Below are 19,754 nucleotides of genomic sequence, written 5' to 3'. Positions count from 1 at the left end.
GCCATTTATTGCAAAATAAATTATACTACATGAACACAAAATGTGTGCCCATGAGAGAAGAGTAGAGAGAATCATGGGATCTCATTTTGGTTTACAATAAATTTAAAGTACAGATATCCCTTTAGATTAAATAACAGTAACCCCTGCCTCATCCACCACCAAAAGCAATAACCCTACCACCACCAAACCATCAACCTACCTTACTCACTTCTGTAACACAAAAAAAGGCCACTCCAGTTTTTACCTTCTCTGGAACAAAATTCCCAACATAGTCTTCACCTGCCAATTAGGTTATTTGGACATGAAAATGGCTAAATGCAAGAAAAGGGGCTCCGTTATCATGCATTTTGAATAGAATAGGAAATGTTAATATTTGCCCACTGAATGACTTCTGATCACTTCTTATTCAGGAACAATTATAGAAATTGATATTTCCCATCATGAAAAGTTAGAGAGCTTTTAAATCTACTCCATGAATACTAAAACAAAGAGAGCAAAAAAATAACATTTAAGAGTTAAATATTTTCCCCTTGTAGAAACTGATTTATGAAGTTTGATATTGTTAGTATGGAAAAATATGGAAAATGCACATTTCTTATGTAGGTATGCAAACAACTGGCTTAGTTAGTTAGCCATGTGTGTCCAATGTATATACAGATCCAAAACATTTTTTTTAACTTGACAGCTCAATCAGATAGGAACAGCATGACAAGGAAATTTAAGAGCCCAAAGTGGGTCAGAGTGATGCTTACAATCAAAATAAGTAGCTACAGAAGCATTTCTAAAACTGAAGTGAATTTATTTCCTAAATAGATGCATAAAAAACAGAAAGGTACTCTTTACTCTTTAGGTTGAAGTGAGCACTTTTTTAATTATGTCATTTTTGAACCTATAGCTGTTAAAATTATTTACAATTTGCATATAAATTAAAAAAAAAAAAATATATATATATATATATATATATGTGTGTGTATATATCTATATATATATATAATTTCCCACAATACAAATAAATCAAATCTAAAGTTTTATTTTTTAAATCACATTTATATGAAACTACAGTAACTATACATTTTTTGCAGTTTTTGTTTCTAGATGTTTTGACATTCTTACGAATATTTTTATTTTTCATAATATTTTAATTTGTTGTTCCTTCTTGCCCAAAACAAAAAGTAAATTGATTTTAAAAACCCTCCCATTTGAACTACAGGGTACTGGTATACACATTAGGGTTGATTTACTAATTGAGCAGAGACTGGTCACTTACTGGAAACAACTTAGTGAATGAGGTGATTTTTTTATCTTGTGCATCATGTAATATATTGCAAGTACATACAAGGGTTCTACTTGCATTTGATTGAAGTGATTGGTCTTCATATGTCAAATATACTTTGATTTTGAGTGTTTTTCCAGCTCAATATTTTTTTTATTGTTTTGGACATAATAATTATTATTATTATTATTATACAGTATTTATATAGCGCCATCATATTATGCAGCGCTGTACAGAGTCCATAGTTGTGTCACTAACTGTCCCTCAAAGGAGCTCACAATCTAATGTCCCTACTATAGTATTAATGTAGTCTAGGTCAATTTAGGGGGAAGCCAATGAACCTAACTGCATGTTTTTGGCATGTGGGAGGAAACCGGAGCACCCGGAGGAAACCCACGCAGACACGGGGAGAACCTGCAAACTCCATGCAGATAGTGTCCTGGCTGGGATTCGAACCTAGGACCTAGCGCTGCAAAGGCCAGAGTGCTAACCCCTGAGCCACCGTGCTGCCCATAATAATACTACTTACTGGAAAGCAGTCATGTCATACTTTTTTTTGTAGGGAAAATACCAGTTTTTACAAATATATATATATTCAGCTATAATATCAGTGAGTGTCCTGCAGAATGAGGGCTATATGGCATCTATTAAAATATGTAATCTCTAGCTGTGAGTAAAAAAAAAATAAACAAGTTGGATAAGGTTGGGTCATAGAGCTAAATGTTTTCTGAGTGATGTGAAATAGAAAAGGGCTGTACTGGACCCCATACTAATTCACTTCAGCAATAGAGGAACCTACCCAACAGAGTGTAGTCTGTCAGTCCCTCAAAGTGGCAAAATTAACCAGTATCAGTATATTGTATTCAGATAATATGTGACTTAGTTGCCCTTTTTTAGACTGATAAAGTCATTTTAATAAACATTAGGGAGCTGACTGGGTAATATCTTTAGTGGTTGGGGTTAGACCTAGAAATCCCAAAAATCTGAACATTTGTTTACAAGCTGCAATTCCCGGGAAGTTACGTTTTACTCACATACCACAAGCATTTTGTTCGAACCATTGGAAAACATTGCAAAAACTTAATAGATATTATGTTTCACATGCAAAGGAAAACAAATGACTGAAATGCTGTTTAACTATTAAAAATGTAATGGAAGTAACAAAAGCAGATATATTTCCCTGACAAAGTCATGTGCACATGTATCAGGTGTTCATGGCAAGTCATATATTTGATTCAAGTGTTCTTAAGAGTCCTCCCCTCTCAGTTCATGTTTCTTGCAATGAATAATGGTAGTTCTGCTTTTGAAAATTCAGCGTCACTATAAAGTAGATCAAACTGTCTTGGCCCCCAGAGCTAGACCTTACTGGGTAAATCAATCTTGAAACTGGGCAGTTTGGGGAATATCAGGCCTCTGTTTCCAAAGAATACCGCTCACAGATGCACACAGAAGAAAGGATACAACCTATTATCTCCATATTTTTTCTGGCTATATTCAGGAATCTTGTCAACTACTAAGCTATTCAGCATAAGACAAGATCACTGGTAAGATAATTGACAGCAATGTGCACTGTGACATTGGGATATGTTTAGATCATATTAGTGATGGTGGGCTATATTGTGTTTCGTTTTATGGTGATCTCATGTTGGTAATTAATGTCTGGAATTTATTTGATATAATAATACTGATATATTCATATATTGGTACAGCATCATCATATTCCTATTTCAGTAATAAGGTCATGTTTTTATTGTCCAATTACCAAGCCATTTTAGAAATTACCAATATAAATATATCCCCTCCATCCTAATCTGCAGCAGCTATGATTTTTTTAAAACAGGCAACAAATAATGTCACAGAAGTCAAAATACAACTGCAATATAGAGTTGTAAACCAAACGTAAAAAACATTTTTATGTTTTTTTAATAAAAGAATAAAATAATATTTTATAAAAAGTCCTGTCCACATTTGAAGCTGGATCACACAATTGTCAATGTGTTCATTTCTAGAAGCCGCAGATAATGGCATTGTCATTTACACTGTTCCAGTGGTACAAATGTCAGTGCAGCGATGAACCTTTGGATGTCATCTGCCATCTGTTGTTAAGCGATAGGAGTCATTCTCTTGTTTCACGAGTTCATAAAGCTACTTGTAATTCCTCTTTTGTAAAACATTCATGAACTGCCAGAAGTAATGCTCTGGTAAATTGCCATTTCATTTTTATTTTCATTTCTCAGATGAAAAAGATGTGTATGTTCTGCTGTCTTCGCCGCTAGGGTTTCTAAACCGCTTGAAGAGTTTTGCATTATTATGATACCACATATGGATTTATGCTGTGAAGGTCAAATACTACAATGTAATTATTTTTATGTTACACGGAGCCATTCTTTACATAACCCTGGAACAAACAATCTGTGTTATTAAAAGGTATTTTATAATAAATGACTATGAACAAGTAAACAAAACGTCATTATTTTCCTTCTACCATAATATTCTACGTATGAGTGTGGAAAAGACAACAGAACATGCACAAGATTGCTTTTACTTTATAGATTCATTACAGAATTTTTGTGTTTTGGTGATTTTGTGGATCTTATGTATATATTGTTTTTGCTGCGGACATTTTTTCATATATATATATATATATATATATATATATGCAATATATAAACTATGCAAATAAATAGCCTAGTTGGACCATATATGAGTCCACCATAGGGAATATCATCTACCATGCATCTACTCATTTGAATAGGATTTATGTGCTAGCTATATTTCCTCTTACAGAACCTTACTCTTACAGAACAGCTTCTAGAATGATTAGGGCATTATTAGTAACACATCGTTTAGTTATATACCCAACCTATCTACGTAAACACATTATAATATTCTTTAATATTACTGCTTGCAAACAAAATATGTTCTTTAAAGATTTAAATGTATTGCATATTTAGTTTGTATACAAAAGTCCCCATTGCTAGGTAGTATTCTATTTAATGTATAGCGCTACGTAATATGTTGGCGTTATATAAATCCTGTTTATTATTAATATTAATATTCCCTATCAGCTCAGTAGATAACCAGTACCGTGTTTCCCCGAAAATAAGACCTACCCCGAAAATAAGACCTAGCACTTTTCCCCCAACCTGCCCTAATATAACCCATTCCTGCCAAATGCAATATATAAACTATGCAAATAAATAGCCTAGTTGGACCATATATGAGTCCACCATAGGGAATATCATCTACCATGCATCTACTCATTTGAATAAGATTTATGTGCTAGCTGTATTTCCTCTTACAGAACCTTACTCTTACAGAACAGCTTCTAGAATGATTAGGGCATTATTAGTAACACATCGTTTAGTTTTATACCCAACCTATCTACGTAAACACATTATATTATTCTTTAATATTACTGCTTGCAAACAAAATATGTTCTATAAAGATTTAAATGTATTGCATATTTAGTTTGTATACAAAAGTCCCCATTGCTAGGTAGTATTCTATTTAATGTACAGCGCTACGTAATATGTTGGCGTTATATAAATCCTGTTTATTAATAATATTAATATTCCCTATCAGCTCAGTAGATAACCAGTAGATAACAAAGTAACTGAATCAAAGTGTTTTCATCTAGACTTTGCTAAAGAGTTCTAGATATATTTTGTTGCCAAAAGAGTGGTGAACTTTTAAATCATGGCAAGATTACTGTGAGCATAAACTGCATGATAAGTGACAACATTTAATGAACTAGACCTTTACTCCCACACAGACGTTCTTCTCCAAAGGCTAAGAGCTGAGTTATTTAGAAATCGTGCTGTTCATTCATGTTAACGCAGACAAGAAAGCATATGTGCTGGGCCAGTGATTTCAATTCTAAAAGGTGTTTCAGTACAATATTTTACTTAACACTGGCAATCAGTCATTGTGATGCATGATTACAAAGGAAAATAATTTAATTCTACGCTGTGATTTTTTGTTGATACATGTGAGCACCCTGCAAAAAACATATTTCAGCAATAAATAAACCCTGAGCAGTCTTAGTATAGGCTTCCCTTATTTCATACCAGCAATAGCCCAATACTCATGTGCTGAAACACTGTAACATTAACTATTTCAAATAGCATTTGTGGTATCCCTCTGCTTTTTTTATTTGTTATGTCTAGGTTAGTAAAGCTTTATTGCTTTTTAGACTAGGATTGGTTTGAATCTGACTGTACACTCTACTCCCTTTCTGTTAAAATATTACCTCTCTTTGCAGATTTATACACTGGTCTCACTTTAAACTAAGAATCAAATTCACACTACTGTGCTTTGCTTTTAAATAACTCCACAGCTCATGTCCCACCAACTTTTCTGACCTCATATTCACATATACCCTAGCTGCCTTCTCCACTTTTCGTTCATAACCTCACTCATGATTTCCTCACCCATAACCTCTTCTAACCAACTTCAAGTGTTCTCTAGAGGTGCTCCCACTCTCTGGAACTCCTTTTCCCATCCTATTAGACTTTCTTCTACTAAAATAATTAAAAAAAACACCCAGTTTTTAAACTTTCTTTTACTTTTATTACTTTATCTCTCAACCAATCACTAATTGGCCACCTCTTGTTGACCAGGGGTCTCTCCTGCCATGTCATTGTTTGTACCAATGATGTCATCTGCAACCCCTAATATTTGTACATACCCTTAGCTTCTAAAGCGGCATACACACGTGCAATTATAGTCGTTGGAAAGGATCTTTCACAGTCCTTTCACAATCCAACGACTAAGCACTGCACGATGCATGAACAAGTGCTGTATATACAGCACCAATCTGCTCTATGCAGAGGGGAGGAGGAGTATGACAGAGCGGCACTTTCAATTTAGGACTCCTAGTTGCACTTTCCTCAGAAACAGCAACCCCAAAGTTTAATTTTCATAACTTTTTACATTTGTGACCCCCATATCTTGAAATTCTTTAAAGCTGGGGGGCTGAAATTGTAGTAACTAGTAACTATGAGTGTCCCCTGTACACTCTGAAAATTACAGGTCATTGTGATATACATATTAGGAGATATGGAGGTTTGTATACAGAGCTGTGAGTATGCAGAATTCACAAGCAGCTAGCAGTGGATACATTTCTAAGGCAGAAATCTGAGCTCTGTGCTATGAGATGGGGGCGGGGCTGCCTATGTCTCCTTCACATGAAGGCTGCACAGGAGGACACAGAGCAGCTTCACTGAGATCCGAGGCTGCCGAGAGCTGGGCGGGGTATTCAAATCAGCCGGGCGGAGCAACCGGCTAAAAACCTCTGGGGAGAACTTTGCTCTGGACTTCCTTCAAAAACACTTTTCAGTCACAGTCAGGAGAGAAAAAAACATTTGATTTGTGCTGAAGCAAGCAGATAGCAGGACCAGCAGGCTGTACTGTGAGAAAGCAAGAAATCCTCCGACTGCATGCTGGGCACCAATGGCCTAATCTGGTTGGCAGCCTCTGAATAGCATTCAGTTTCCTAATAAAGAAAGTAGATTACATTTTTACTTATCACTTATCCTACCCTCCTGACTTCCTGTTAGTGTTACATCGACAGGGTTAAATACTACTTTGCAGCACTTAGCTGGTATTAGCCTTCCAAACATTAAAATGGCTGCCATCTATATGCTTAGAAAGATGATCAGACATGTTTGAACAATCAGGCAGAAAAAAAGGGGCATTAAACTAACCTGTTACCTCAATTAAAATTTACAGTGCTCCTCAGTAGACATGGTTGGTTGGCTATTGTTGGTTTAATAGTCGGTAAACAATACTGGTCAGAATAGGTTTTCAAACGCCTAACATCTTGCTACCTGGCAAACGTAAGGACTACCCACAGTGATGGCCTTCTCATAAATCTTATAACTGCAAAGGTATACCATATATATATATATATAGCTCATGTTTATTTAGGACCTAATCAGTTTGAAAATAAAAAGTTCACAGTTAGATGTTACCTATGGATTGCACATCTCAAAATCTATTCATCCAGTGAAGTTAATGTTTGTTTGTTTAGCAATTATTTATATTAATTTAAATATATCTAAAGTTTTTCTTTAAGGGATATCAATTCTGTCTTTTTGCAGCCTCCCCTATTTCCCACGGCAGTGTTGCTTTCTTTTTCCATTTTACCAGTATGATGATGATTATTGATCAACAGTGGATTTCTGTGACATTGCTAGAGAGAAACAACACCATAACTTGCTGTATCTACAGTTTCTTTTGCTGACCGACCATTAGCTATCCCCTGTGACCATTCTCCCTCCTTATGCTTTTATTATTTCCAACATAGTTTAAGGCTAACATTTCTTCTAGAGCTCACTAAGCCTATCCATGCTTTCCAATATATCAACCCCTCTAGCAAATAGCAAAACTGCCATGTTGCCAGAATGGTGGAGCCACAGTTTATCACACACTCTACAAATATAAAACTGCCACTCCAGCACTTTTCTGTAACAATATTGGATTCTGTAATGATATCTGTTAAAACATGAATAGGAGATCTTCTGCTATATACCCGGTATGATATAAAAAGATGGAATTGTATGTATAAAACTGTCTAAAGTAAGGCAACCACTAGTATTATCTTAATAAAAACTTCATTTTCCTTTTTTTGTGTTAGTTTATTACAATTATAAAATAATACATAGGCTTGACTGTTTCATTTTTAAAGTTGTGTAGTAGCTTATGTAAAGCTTCTTTAAAGTAAAATGAATCCATGGTAACAGTTACAAATCTGATTATTGGGAATCAAATAATCAAATGTAATGTTTTTTTTGTAAAACTGTTGTAAAAAGTTTTATATTGCTAGTTAAAACAAAGCATTGTGATGTTGTTTGACTTTGTGTGAACTCCAGATAGCACCTAATATAATCATGTTTGTAGGTTTTTCTCTATAATATTATGGTCATAATACTGTAGTCAGTAAGGAATTAATATGGCTGTAAAAAGTGACACAGTGATACTAATTTATTTAATGAGAATAAATTTAATGAGCACACAGGAAGAAACAGTTATTGCTAATAATAACCGAAGCACCATTTTTATGCATGTCAGAAGACTAAAGTTAGACACAGCAGGTTGGTTTCACGACAGCCCTATTTTGCTTTTACACAGCATTTTTTCATTTTAAGTATGCATTAGTTAATTTTTATTTAGCACAGTGTTTTAATAAATACACAAAAAACTTGAAATGTATTTATTTAATTGTATTGCTTCAGTTAGATAGTTGTAACTTACAATTACAACATTACCAGAAGCGCATTTCCTTCTTCAGGCTGCTGTGGCCTCTGCAAGCTGCAAGGTTTGTTGTATGTGATCGCTATGCCAAAACTGTCATAGTAATCACAAAATTTAGAACAATTTTAATTGGTTCCTTATTATTAGTAAAGAGGTATTACATCTAGCAGCAAAATGATGTGCATATTGCTAGCTGTCAAGAAGGGTACATCTATTATACATATCGTGTGAAAAGGGATTGACAGCATACAGCAGGGGAAAAAGTTAAATTTGTTAAAAAAAAAACAGGTGCAGGTCCAATGTAAATGCTGCAGATGTTTTAATAATTTTTGGTATATGTAGGGCACCTGCATCACCAATCTTAGACATTCAAATGTGCAATGTAATCCACTTTTACTGTACAACATATCTGACCATTCCCCCGCACTGAGTAGATGGTACACAAGACCTTTGTGCACAGGACTTTGGATTCCACTGAAGCCCCTGAAGCTTTGCATATCCCGAAAATACATTGTGACCTTAATACTTTGGTTTCAAGTCGGCCCAACCTTTACATGCAAAGTACCTACTAATATAACACTTCTTCTTACCCCTAACACCTACATGTACCCCCTAAACTAAGTCTTACAATAAACCTTTAGTACATTACCACCAAAGCACCTATAACACTCATTTGTTACATAACACTGAAACCTTTTATTTTACTTAATCCTTGACAATAAGTCTAACTTTAACTTGACCTCTAACTCCTAAGGCTAGCTTGGCCCTGAAAACGAATGTATTACTTCATCTGTTTGTGTTACCTTTCAGTGATAGAGTTAGTTCCCATAATAACACCTATTCACTGAAAAATATTGTAAAATGATGTAGATTATTGAAAAAATAAGGAACAAATGTGTAGTTGTTTTTCAAAATGAATATATATATGAAAATATATATATATGTTTGTTAAAACTGGAGTTGTTTTTATAACATGCATTAAATTATCTATTGTTCATAGAAAATTGGGGGATTAGGAACTATACACAAAAGAACGTGATTAGAAAACCCCTCAGGAACTTAATAACCTATTATCTTCAACAATGCACAGACACAATTTTAGAGCTGATACAATCAAATTTACAAATATAATTATATTTTCAACTATACACATTGGCTATTTTAGTAAATTATTACTGAAATCTCAAGCACATAGCATATGCAGAAAACAAGACCAGATTTCTTTCCAGCAAAGCGTGATCACCATGTGTTTTTGAGTTTTTCATTATTTTCATTTTCCAGCTGGTGAATGAACAACAAGAAAGCAGGCCTCTTCTCAGCCCATCTATAGATGACTTTCTGTGTGAAACCAAATCAGAAGCAAAGGCCAGACCTGTAACTTCAAATACAGCAGGTAATTGTATACTGCAATCAAGTCTTGTCTGCACAAGACTATTACTTGCACAAGACTATACTGCACACTCTTCTCTTCTGTCAGACTTCATGTATTTTAAGAAAATGTGTCTCATACACTGTTAGTATTGTGATTGTAAAAAAATGTTTATTTTACAGTGATTGATAGTAATTTAGTGAGTATCTATATAGTATAAATATTCCAATACCCTGCGCATGAGAAAAAGGGGTTATGGCATCTGCATAGCAGCCCATTTTTTTTAAATGTGTATATCACCAAATGTGTTTGTTTTAAATGAATAGAGTAGGTAAGTTTTAAAACCATAGCCAGCTTATTTGTTGATGTCTGTGTTCCATTGGGAATGTAATATTCACATCTTGTCTCCCAAACTGAAAAGGAGTTTCCCTCTCTGGTTTTCTCCTGAACTGGTGTCTACATTGAATTATTTTCTTCACCTCTTGTTCTTGGAACATCTCAAAACATGTTAATTTCCCCATCTTTTGATGTCCTAAAAATGGTTACCAACAAGGATGGTCAAGTGATTTTCATAAGATTGCTTTTGCCATGAAAATTATTTGCATATTTGGTGGTCTTGTCAAATTGCCCAGGGTTCTCCATAATATTCTGCAGGCTAGACCTGAATGTGCACTGTTTAGCTTTATTTATTCTTCTCTCTCTTTAAACCAGCCAAAATAGCCCTGTATATGCTTTTGGCAGCCTCTATTGCCCTTGTGAAAGTCTGGAAATTCTCTGTCATTACATTGCTAGTTATGAAGAAAAATCTTGACTGGATTATGGTCAATGACAAACTTGCCCAATGCCTAATTTGAACATTCTTAAAACCCTTGGATGGATTATTCCAAGGCTAATTTTTTGGTTTAAAATACAAGGATTATTCCCCTTCCTATGCATTTTCCCCTGGTTTGTTACAAATATGACATGTAATAGATGGTATAATAAAATCCTTTGACGCGGATTGGGTAAATGGGTAGTGATCCTTCTCTGCAAGTACACAATGACAGTATGTCATGCTTGCGTTTGAAATTACCCTATTAATAATGAGTGGAAGGGTTGTCTTCAAACACACATGATTATACAGTATGTGACAGAGGACTCTTGTTGCATATTATTACTGAATAAAGTATACCAAGTACATGCATAAACTTAAAGCAGTTTTATTAGTACATTTGTTTTAGTCTGTAAGTAATGCATTTTACTTGAGGTTTCTTTTAATGAATTGGATTTCTTTTCTCTGTAGTTATATTAGACCCAACAAGCATCAGGCCACTCAGATGCGGTTTTCTGAGTTTCATGCACAGTGATCATGGTAATAGCTCGGTGATCACAGTAATAGCCATGTGCAGCAGTCTGGAAGTCTGTTTGGTCCCAGGAGATCAGTAAATAGAGCTGCTTTGTAATGACACATTCAGATAAGCTCAGTTTTGCTAATACGGATGAATGCGAATTTGTTTAACTTGCATGAATTAATAATAACTGTGGCATGTAATTACACAATTATTTTACTAGAATTTACTGCAGAAAAATGCCCTAAATGACCAAGACCAGCTGCTTTCAGTGTCTGCAAGAAAGTGTTATGTTTACATGTTTCATTTTTTCCGCACCATTGGATGCCAGGACTTGTCAAGAATCCAGATGGATTTGGAATGTGTTGGAACGGTTTATATTGTTTTCATTCTATTTAGGCCTGTTCATTCCAAGTGAAATATCCCACAATATTGACCAGTTAAATTAATTACAAATACATTCTACATTGCACATGCATTACTCCACTGTTATTCTTCAAAAGCTAATAATTTGAGTAATAATATGATGGATCTGATTTTTAGGGTCAAAAGTCAAACAGATGCTGTCATTACTCTATGCAAGCCACTAAATAGATGTCTATTATATGGGAAACTGTTACCTGGTAAATTATTTTGTTCAGTCCGTCTTATAACCCAAATGTTCCTACCAGACAGCAGAAGCCAGACCTAAACCTCAGTTACCAGCAGCATATTTTGGCCATGATAATGCTCCCAGCCTACCGAGGTACCAGCAAAAGAGTAGCAGCATTCTAATTAGTCATCAGTCTGTTCACTGAATTTTTTTCCTAGTGCATGTGGCAGAGCATTGTTGGCTCCTGGTCCTGGATTCCCTAGGTGCTAAATAATGAGTACAGTAATGCTTTGTCAGACTGTGCAGATTAGATTGACCATGGTGATCCCAGCTGGAGATAGCTGTGTGGTTCTTTATATAGGATAGTACAATTGATGAAAGGCCAGTACCCTAAGTAATATAAATATAGGAAACTGAAGTAACTGTGCCGAGCCTTTATATCGTAAATAGACAGGGAAAGGATAGAAAAATTAGCTGCTCTTTATGGCAAACGATTAAAATGAGATAAAATCCTTTATTTAAGTCATATTAAATAATCCATACATATGTATGATTAGGACATGTATACAAACATAACAGTATACATGAATTATGCAAACACAAAAAAAAGAACCTTTTGTGTTTCCTATACATAATACAAAATCGCTTAGCAATGTATAGTATTGATGTGTTTTAAGAAAGGATGTTCATCCAACACGAGATTCAGAGGTCAGAATAATTAGTACTGTTATTGCGGTCTCACCCAACACCTTTCGCCCTAATGGGCTACCTAAGGGGAAAAGGAGGCTTTGATATATTGACCCAGTAGAAAGTACTAATGATAGGATGAAGGATCAGAAGCTAAACTCACATCAAGGGCTGGAGTTTTAGATAGCAGGTAAGTAGGTTGGATAAGCATTGGACGGTATATTGGTTAGTGTAACTTATTGAGTATTCATGTCTTAGGTAAAAAACATAGGAATAGGGGGTATTCTGAGATGTGTTCCATAAAGAAACTAATAGAACTATTAGTGAAAGATATCTGTATGCTTGGTAGGGTTAACTCTTAGTAGGATATGAAGCTTGTATACATATAGTGAGCAATGTTCTTAGGAGAGTGATATTATGATGATGTACTTATTCGATAAATGAGGAGTACAGGAGTAAGAAATAAATCCAGTACTGCAAAGGGATGAAAAAGAAAGAAAGGGGAATGTTGCACTGGTATAGAAACAATAACAGCAGGAGGAGTTGGTGGCAGCCAACGAAAAAAGGGCGTTTTTTTGGACGCCTGCCACAAGCTCTCTTAAGAACATTGCTCACTATATGTATACAAGCTTCATATCCTACTAAGAGTTTTGTGATGGTTGAACCTTTGCTTAAAAGGCATAATTAGACATTAATAGATCCTTTCAAGGTAAGCAAGGTTTTATAATTGTGAAATATAAGTGTTGAACCCACTTCCAGCTGCATACGTAGTGTATGTGTATGTTGTTGATAGCTCTTGGCAGTAGGACTGTCAAAATTACTATTCGAGACTCTGTAACAGTGTTGTGGAAATTTCTGTGCAATAGAAACCTAAATATTTTCTTTCCTCCATACTTCCTAATTAAATAGACAGTGTAGAAGTTATAATGTTGCTGTCTGCACCTTCCTGTTGCAAATTTTCCATTGTCATAGACTTTGATAAATGATTTTAAATATCTTCATTTTTAAAGCATAAAGTAAATAGCTAAAATGTTCATTTGGATTTTCAGGCTCTCGTTTATTTTTCATTCCTTGACAGTGTTATCACCAGGATTGGATCTTCTAGATCTAAGTGAACCAATTACCCCAACACAGAGTAAAGGGAAAAAGTTAGAGTCTGCTCTGAAATGTGAATCTTCCAAAGGACAGTCGATTAAAAAGAAGGTGGATGAAACAGACCTTATAAAATCTGAAGTGGAAAGAAGCACAAAAACTGTCAAAATTCCAGAAAAATCATCTTTGGATTTAGGTAATGTTTGCCTTGCTATTTATATATATAAACAAATCATAAGGTAGATAATACATTTTTGTAGCTATGCTTTAATTTACAGTATATTCATGTTTAGGTACTGTATTGAAAATAATTATTTATGTCTTGGTGCTTGATCTCTTGACCTGAGATTAAGGCCCTGATTTATGAAAGCTCTCCAAGGTTGGAGAGAATACACTTTCAGCAGTGAAGCTGGGTGATCCAGCAAACCTGGAATAGATCTGGTCCAGGATTTAAAACATTTGCCAGCAAATAGCAAATGATTTTTAAAAATCCATTCCACGTTTTCTGGATCACCCAGCTTCACTTCTGAAAGTGTATTCTCTCCAGCCTTGGAGAACTTTAATAAATCATGGCCTAAGAATCTCACTACAGGAAGTGATTAGGACTCAATTTAATGATCAAAACATGAAGATGGATGCAATTGTCATTATTCATGTTAAAAATGTTTTGCAGTGTGCAAAAAAAAATGTTTGCAATGACCCCAAGGTCATAGTACAAGTGAATCACACACAACAATTCAGCAACAAATATCTAACGTTTGTACATAGCTTTACAGCAACTAAAAATGAGGAAAGATGTGAAGCTGTCACTAGAAAAGAAAAAGAGGATGTTCCAAAAGGGACATTTGTTCCATTGACAACTGATAATAATAAAAATTACCTTACGTACGTAAGTGAGTTATATTTAAGGGTATTTATTGAGTCTAAAGAGGAAGGAAAACCCAATGAAAATAAAGACAATTAAGACAGTAAAACAAAATGACAATTTATCCAAGCATGGAAAAGTAGGTATTGGCATCAGCCTCCCCACATAAGATTTTTGGCATTTGACAGTGTGTTGGTGTTCCATTTGTTACAATTAAAAAGCTACTGGAATATTTCAAAATGCCAAATTATCCTTTTGTATCAACTGAAATCAGAGATTTATTTCTGCAGTCAGAAATAGCTCTTCGTTTGTTTTTTTTTCCTGATTACTGCACCTTACATGTTCAAAGGCTTACATGTTAAACCTTGTTTTGCAGATTTTTCTTTGTTTTGTTTTGCAGTATATGTCTGATCCAATTGCCTTTATTTTGTTACAGACATGTAAACTTAAAATACAGCAGCCATTCAGAATACTTTTGTTACTGACAATTTGATTTTGTATTCCTGCATTCTGTTTGGAAATTTTATGTTACTGTCAGTTGCAACTCAACTCCTGCTTTCCAGTTATATTATATCAGTGAGAATTATATTTTAAAATACTGCATCCAGTTTAGAATTCTTAAAGTATTCAATTTCTGTAGTTAACACAAGTGAGGTGGACCTGAAATGTAATAAACTACTTTTAAAGATTATGATTTCTCAAATGTGCACTTACGTACTGTGAGTGGAGGTATATTGGCGAAGGGATTCCTTTTAGTTTAGGAGAATATGTGATATCTTATTTCAGTGCACATGGTATGGTAAGTTATCTATACATATACCACTGGCAAAACCATGAAGTAAATTCCTAGTGAAGACATTTTTTAGTTTTGGATTGCATGGAGAAGATTTAGAACCTCTGTTTGGTTTTCATTTGTTGTCTTTGCCCTCCCATGTGAGATCCCTTCTCTTTAAAGGATTTTATCTAAAAAAAACAACAATTTAGATAAGGATACCTTTTAAGGAATATATTTTAAAAAGTTTTTACAAAAATACTGTGATATGTGCACATGGGCACACAGCACCCCAGTCACATTACGTACAGAGAATTGAGCCAAATGGCTCTAATTTAACATTTATTAAAGTTTGGAAAATGCATTAGGATAAACATTGTTCCTGTAGCTGCTGACACCTGATTAGTCCCAGTTTACTTTTTGTTACTTATCCTAGAATGTCTGCCCTTTACTAAGAATAAAGTAGAAATGCATTCCCCACACCTATGTGTACATGGCTTTCAAATCTATAAATGTTGCATTTATTCAGTGTACTGTATATTGTTAAAATACTTAACTATAAAAATTAAAGTTAGGAAAAAAATAGGGATGCTGTGGAAAAGTTTATTGTTTAAGCTAAGTTAAGTCAGATGCTGTTGTTTTATTAGTATTTTATATTGGGTAACAGATAAGACAGAATCCACAATGCTTAGCGGCTTCCAGCTGCACCTGTTATCCATTTTGTTTCAATCGTTTTTATTAAGTTTTAACAATATAATACAAAAAAGGAGTATCCATGTAATTACAAAAAAACAATATAACACAATTGTCAATTTTCTAGACATATACTATTGCAAATAGGGACTGGGAAAGACTATAGGGAAGGTACTGGGAAGGGTATTGGAGACCTGTTATCTATTTTAATTTATATAGTCAACATTATGTATTGACCTTCTAACTTTTGTGCAGTCCTTGCATTTCCCACGCTTACAGGTTCCCACGCTACCCGAGCTGTACTTAACAACCCAGGGGGCGTGGGAACCTGCACTTCAATGTAATTTGCTAAATCAGTTCGCGGAAATTTTGCGGACCCATCGGAAGTTCAGGGAAATTTTCGCGATAATGTCAGAGGCATTCTCGCTCATCCCCATTTGTGGCATGTTGAAACCCCACACATAGCAAAAAGACACAAGAACGTAAACCTTTTAACACCTTATTCTAATTTATCAAGTTCTAAATGAAAGTAAATGGGTGTGCTTATTTTTCCATGTAACAAATTTTTAGAATATGAGAATGAATATACCAAGTCAGTTTCATATGTAATTTGTTGATATATTTTATTTTTACCTATAGGCACAAGACACAAGTTTGAAAGAAGTTCTAATATTTTTTTGTTCAAATACGTCACATATAAACACATCTGTAGCTACATAGACATGATTGGCAATAATACAATATATTTACCTTGTATGGAACACATTTGAGTCTGTTTACATATACCAGTGAGGAACAATGACATGTTTTGTGTATCTTGTTTGTAATGCTACCTTTTGTTTTTGTGCAATTAACAGCTATTATTCCTGACTTATCAGGTAAAAAGAGTTGTTGTTTATTTGTCTTTTGTGTGAAGATCTCTTGCTTACTTTTAGTCCACATTCAGATGCAGCTGGAGAAATGGGGTGATGGGTGTTTTCGAGGTGATAAAAACAGTGAAGGTTATCGGGGCTTGGATAAAAAATCATCATCTAAAGAATCATCTAAAGAACTCCTATGGTAAATACATTCTATTTATGGACTTTGGGTGTAAATGAACTGCACTTTACAGAACTCAAAGAAAGGCAGCTAATTTTTTATATTTTTTGTATACTTTTTTTAATTTTTTAATTAGCACAGAAAAGGTGGTTCCCACTTAGTTGCTGCCAATGTGACCATTTTTGTGCCTTATTTTTGAGGCCTAGAGTTAAAAACAATGTTTGAAGTCCAAAATAATATATTGAAATAAACCTAAAATTTCAGTTTATACTACAATGATGTGTATGTTTCACCTTTTTTCCATGTTAAAACGATTCTGTGACTTTGATTTTAGGTCGGCAGATGGTAGATCACAAGGTGACCCAGTAAGAGACAGGAGTAATGTATTGGAGACTGAACAAGCACCTGACTTGGAGCTAGCACCTGCAACAAAAGTGAGTATTTGTTTCACATTATAATGCATTGGTGACAGCCATATGTAACAATATAGCGCCATCTTTATGCACTGAGCTAATATGATTGCTTTTTTATGATATTTTTTAAAACAAAATCAGTATCAATGGATTTTTAACAAGGCTTGTGATAACATTTGGACCCGCTGCTAATAAAACTTTTCTAATCAATTACGGGAAAACCTATAGGCAAAAGGTACTGACATTTCCTTTGTCCCTCAGTTCTAGGCTTCACTATAAAAATAAATATATATATATATACAGTAAATGTATAATAATAGTGTGTGACTGTGGGGGGGGGGCATTGGAGAGTCAGCTCCTCTGTACAGAGACTGATGGGTCTAGCTCAGTCTTTCATTGTACAGCACTATGGTATATGTCAGAGCTATATAAATCTATATATTTATAAAATGTATGTATGTATGTATGTGTGTATATATGTATGTATATTCAACCATCACTCGAAAACGCATGGAGACATTTCAACCAAACTTGCCATATGACTGAGACTCATGTGAGTGCACCAGTCATCTTTGTACAGTGCTGTGCTACTGTATATGTCAGAGCTATATTTGTATGTGTGTATGTCATCACTAGGAAACGCATCAACACATTTAAACCAAACATGCTAGACATATGACTCAGACTCATGTGAATGCACCGCTAATCTTTGTACAGCACTGTGGTATATGTCAGAGTTATATTAATGTAAAATATTAGTGTGTGACTGTGGGGGGACATTAGAGTGTCAGCTCCTCTGTACAGAGACTAATGGGTCTAACTCAGTGTTTCATTGTACAGCACTATGGTATATGTCAGAACTATATAAATCTATATATATAAAATTGGATGTATGTATGTATGTATGAATGTGTGTATGTACGCGTGTATGTCATCACTAGAAAACGCATCGAGACATTTAAACCAAACTTGCTAGACATATGACTCAGACTTATGTGAGTGCACCGCTGATCTTTGTACAGCGCTGTGTTATATGTCAGAGGTATATTTGCATGTATGTTTTCATCGGTGAACCTGGGTGATTCAGGAAACCTTGAATGGATTTTCTAAAGATCATTTGCTATTTGTTAGCAAATGTTTTCAATCCTGGAACAGATCCATTCCAGTTTTTTTGGATCACACAGGTTCACTGAAGAAAGTGTATCCTCTCCGGTCTTGAAGAGCTTTTTTAAATCCAGCCCTCTGTTTCCAATCTGTGTATCTATCATTAGAGCTCGTCCGACTGATCCAGTCTGTGGAGCTTTCACCCTTTGTCTGACTGGAAAAATGCTAGAGGATTAAAATACTGCACCTGCTGGGAAATGCCACGATCAATGCAACAGGTTTTGGTAATGATAAAAGTGGATCCTGTCAGACCTTGGAGGGCTTTAATAAATCAGCCTCTTTAAGTGGTTTAGGTGGTCTTTACAACCATCAGTAAATAGGCGTGTGACCGCTGTGTACCTTGGTAACCTTGGTCTGAAAGCTACCATTTGTATTCCTCTCCCACTAGTCTGGTGTAACATAGCCTATTCCCTTTGTTGGTGGCTTTGTCGTGCTCTGCAATAAAAATTATAAATACTTGTGTAAAGTAAATGCACATTACATGACATAATTTTACATTTTCTCACTCTTTTAATTGTACTTTTCAGTATTTTTGGCTGCAAATATTCATTATACTTCAAGTACATTTGTTTGCAAATTAATGTTTTGGTTTTTTTTTTCCTTCCAAATGTCATGGTTTCCTTTGACAAGTACAATAACATAAAAATACCTTTTAAAAACATAAAGTCAAGATTGTGTAATAGCTTACACTTTTCACTACTGCTTTTAGTTGTTTAATGGAGAATCACAGGTTAAACTCAAGGCCAGTCTCGGCAAAAATAGGGAAACCTGGCATGAATATAGAATGGCAGTTGTGGAGACAACACAATCAGCCTCCTGTCGTGTTAAACAGTAGATGAGTGCCTAACATCTTTTTTCTTGATTCTCTACTTCTGAACTTCATCTAAATTAGAATCTGAATGTAATGGATTTTATACTTCCCGTGGCTCCTCATTTAAATATTATATTGTTTATTTCGGGTGCATAAAGAGCTGAGTTAATACAGAATTGCCACTTTTGCTTCACTACTATAGCTGATGAAAGTACCTGAAAACAATGACATTTCTAGGTGGTATGTCTTATAAAACATTAAGTGCAGCATTATGATATTAGAATAGAACCCATAAACATTCTAATATAGTTGGATTTGCTATTTTGTTTGCCATAGTCTTTTTTTTATAACCATGGCAGATTACATCAAATTACTTCAATTACTGAGTTTATGAAATTAC

The 19,754-nt window shown here is 34.7% G+C and overlaps 1 protein-coding gene across 1 annotated transcript in view; it reads left to right on the top strand.

Annotated features, from left to right (window-relative positions):
* PEX5L (peroxisomal biogenesis factor 5 like) overlaps positions 1–19,754 on the top strand; it is a 63,200-nt gene that overhangs the window by 9,141 nt on the left and 34,305 nt on the right. The window contains exons 2-5 of the mRNA XM_072410148.1: positions 9,812–9,923; positions 13,585–13,794; positions 16,864–16,987; positions 17,301–17,400. Of these exons, the coding sequence (XP_072266249.1) occupies positions 9,812–9,923; positions 13,585–13,794; positions 16,864–16,987; positions 17,301–17,400 (546 nt within the window). The remainder of the gene's footprint in view (positions 1–9,811; positions 9,924–13,584; positions 13,795–16,863; positions 16,988–17,300; positions 17,401–19,754) is intronic.

This window comes from Pyxicephalus adspersus, chromosome 4 (genome assembly GCF_032062135.1).
Source record: "Pyxicephalus adspersus chromosome 4, UCB_Pads_2.0, whole genome shotgun sequence".
In the NCBI taxonomy this organism is placed as follows: Eukaryota; Metazoa; Chordata; class Amphibia; order Anura; family Pyxicephalidae; genus Pyxicephalus; species Pyxicephalus adspersus.
Note: the sequence above shows the minus strand (reverse complement) of the source record. Positions and strands in the feature narration are given on the sequence as shown.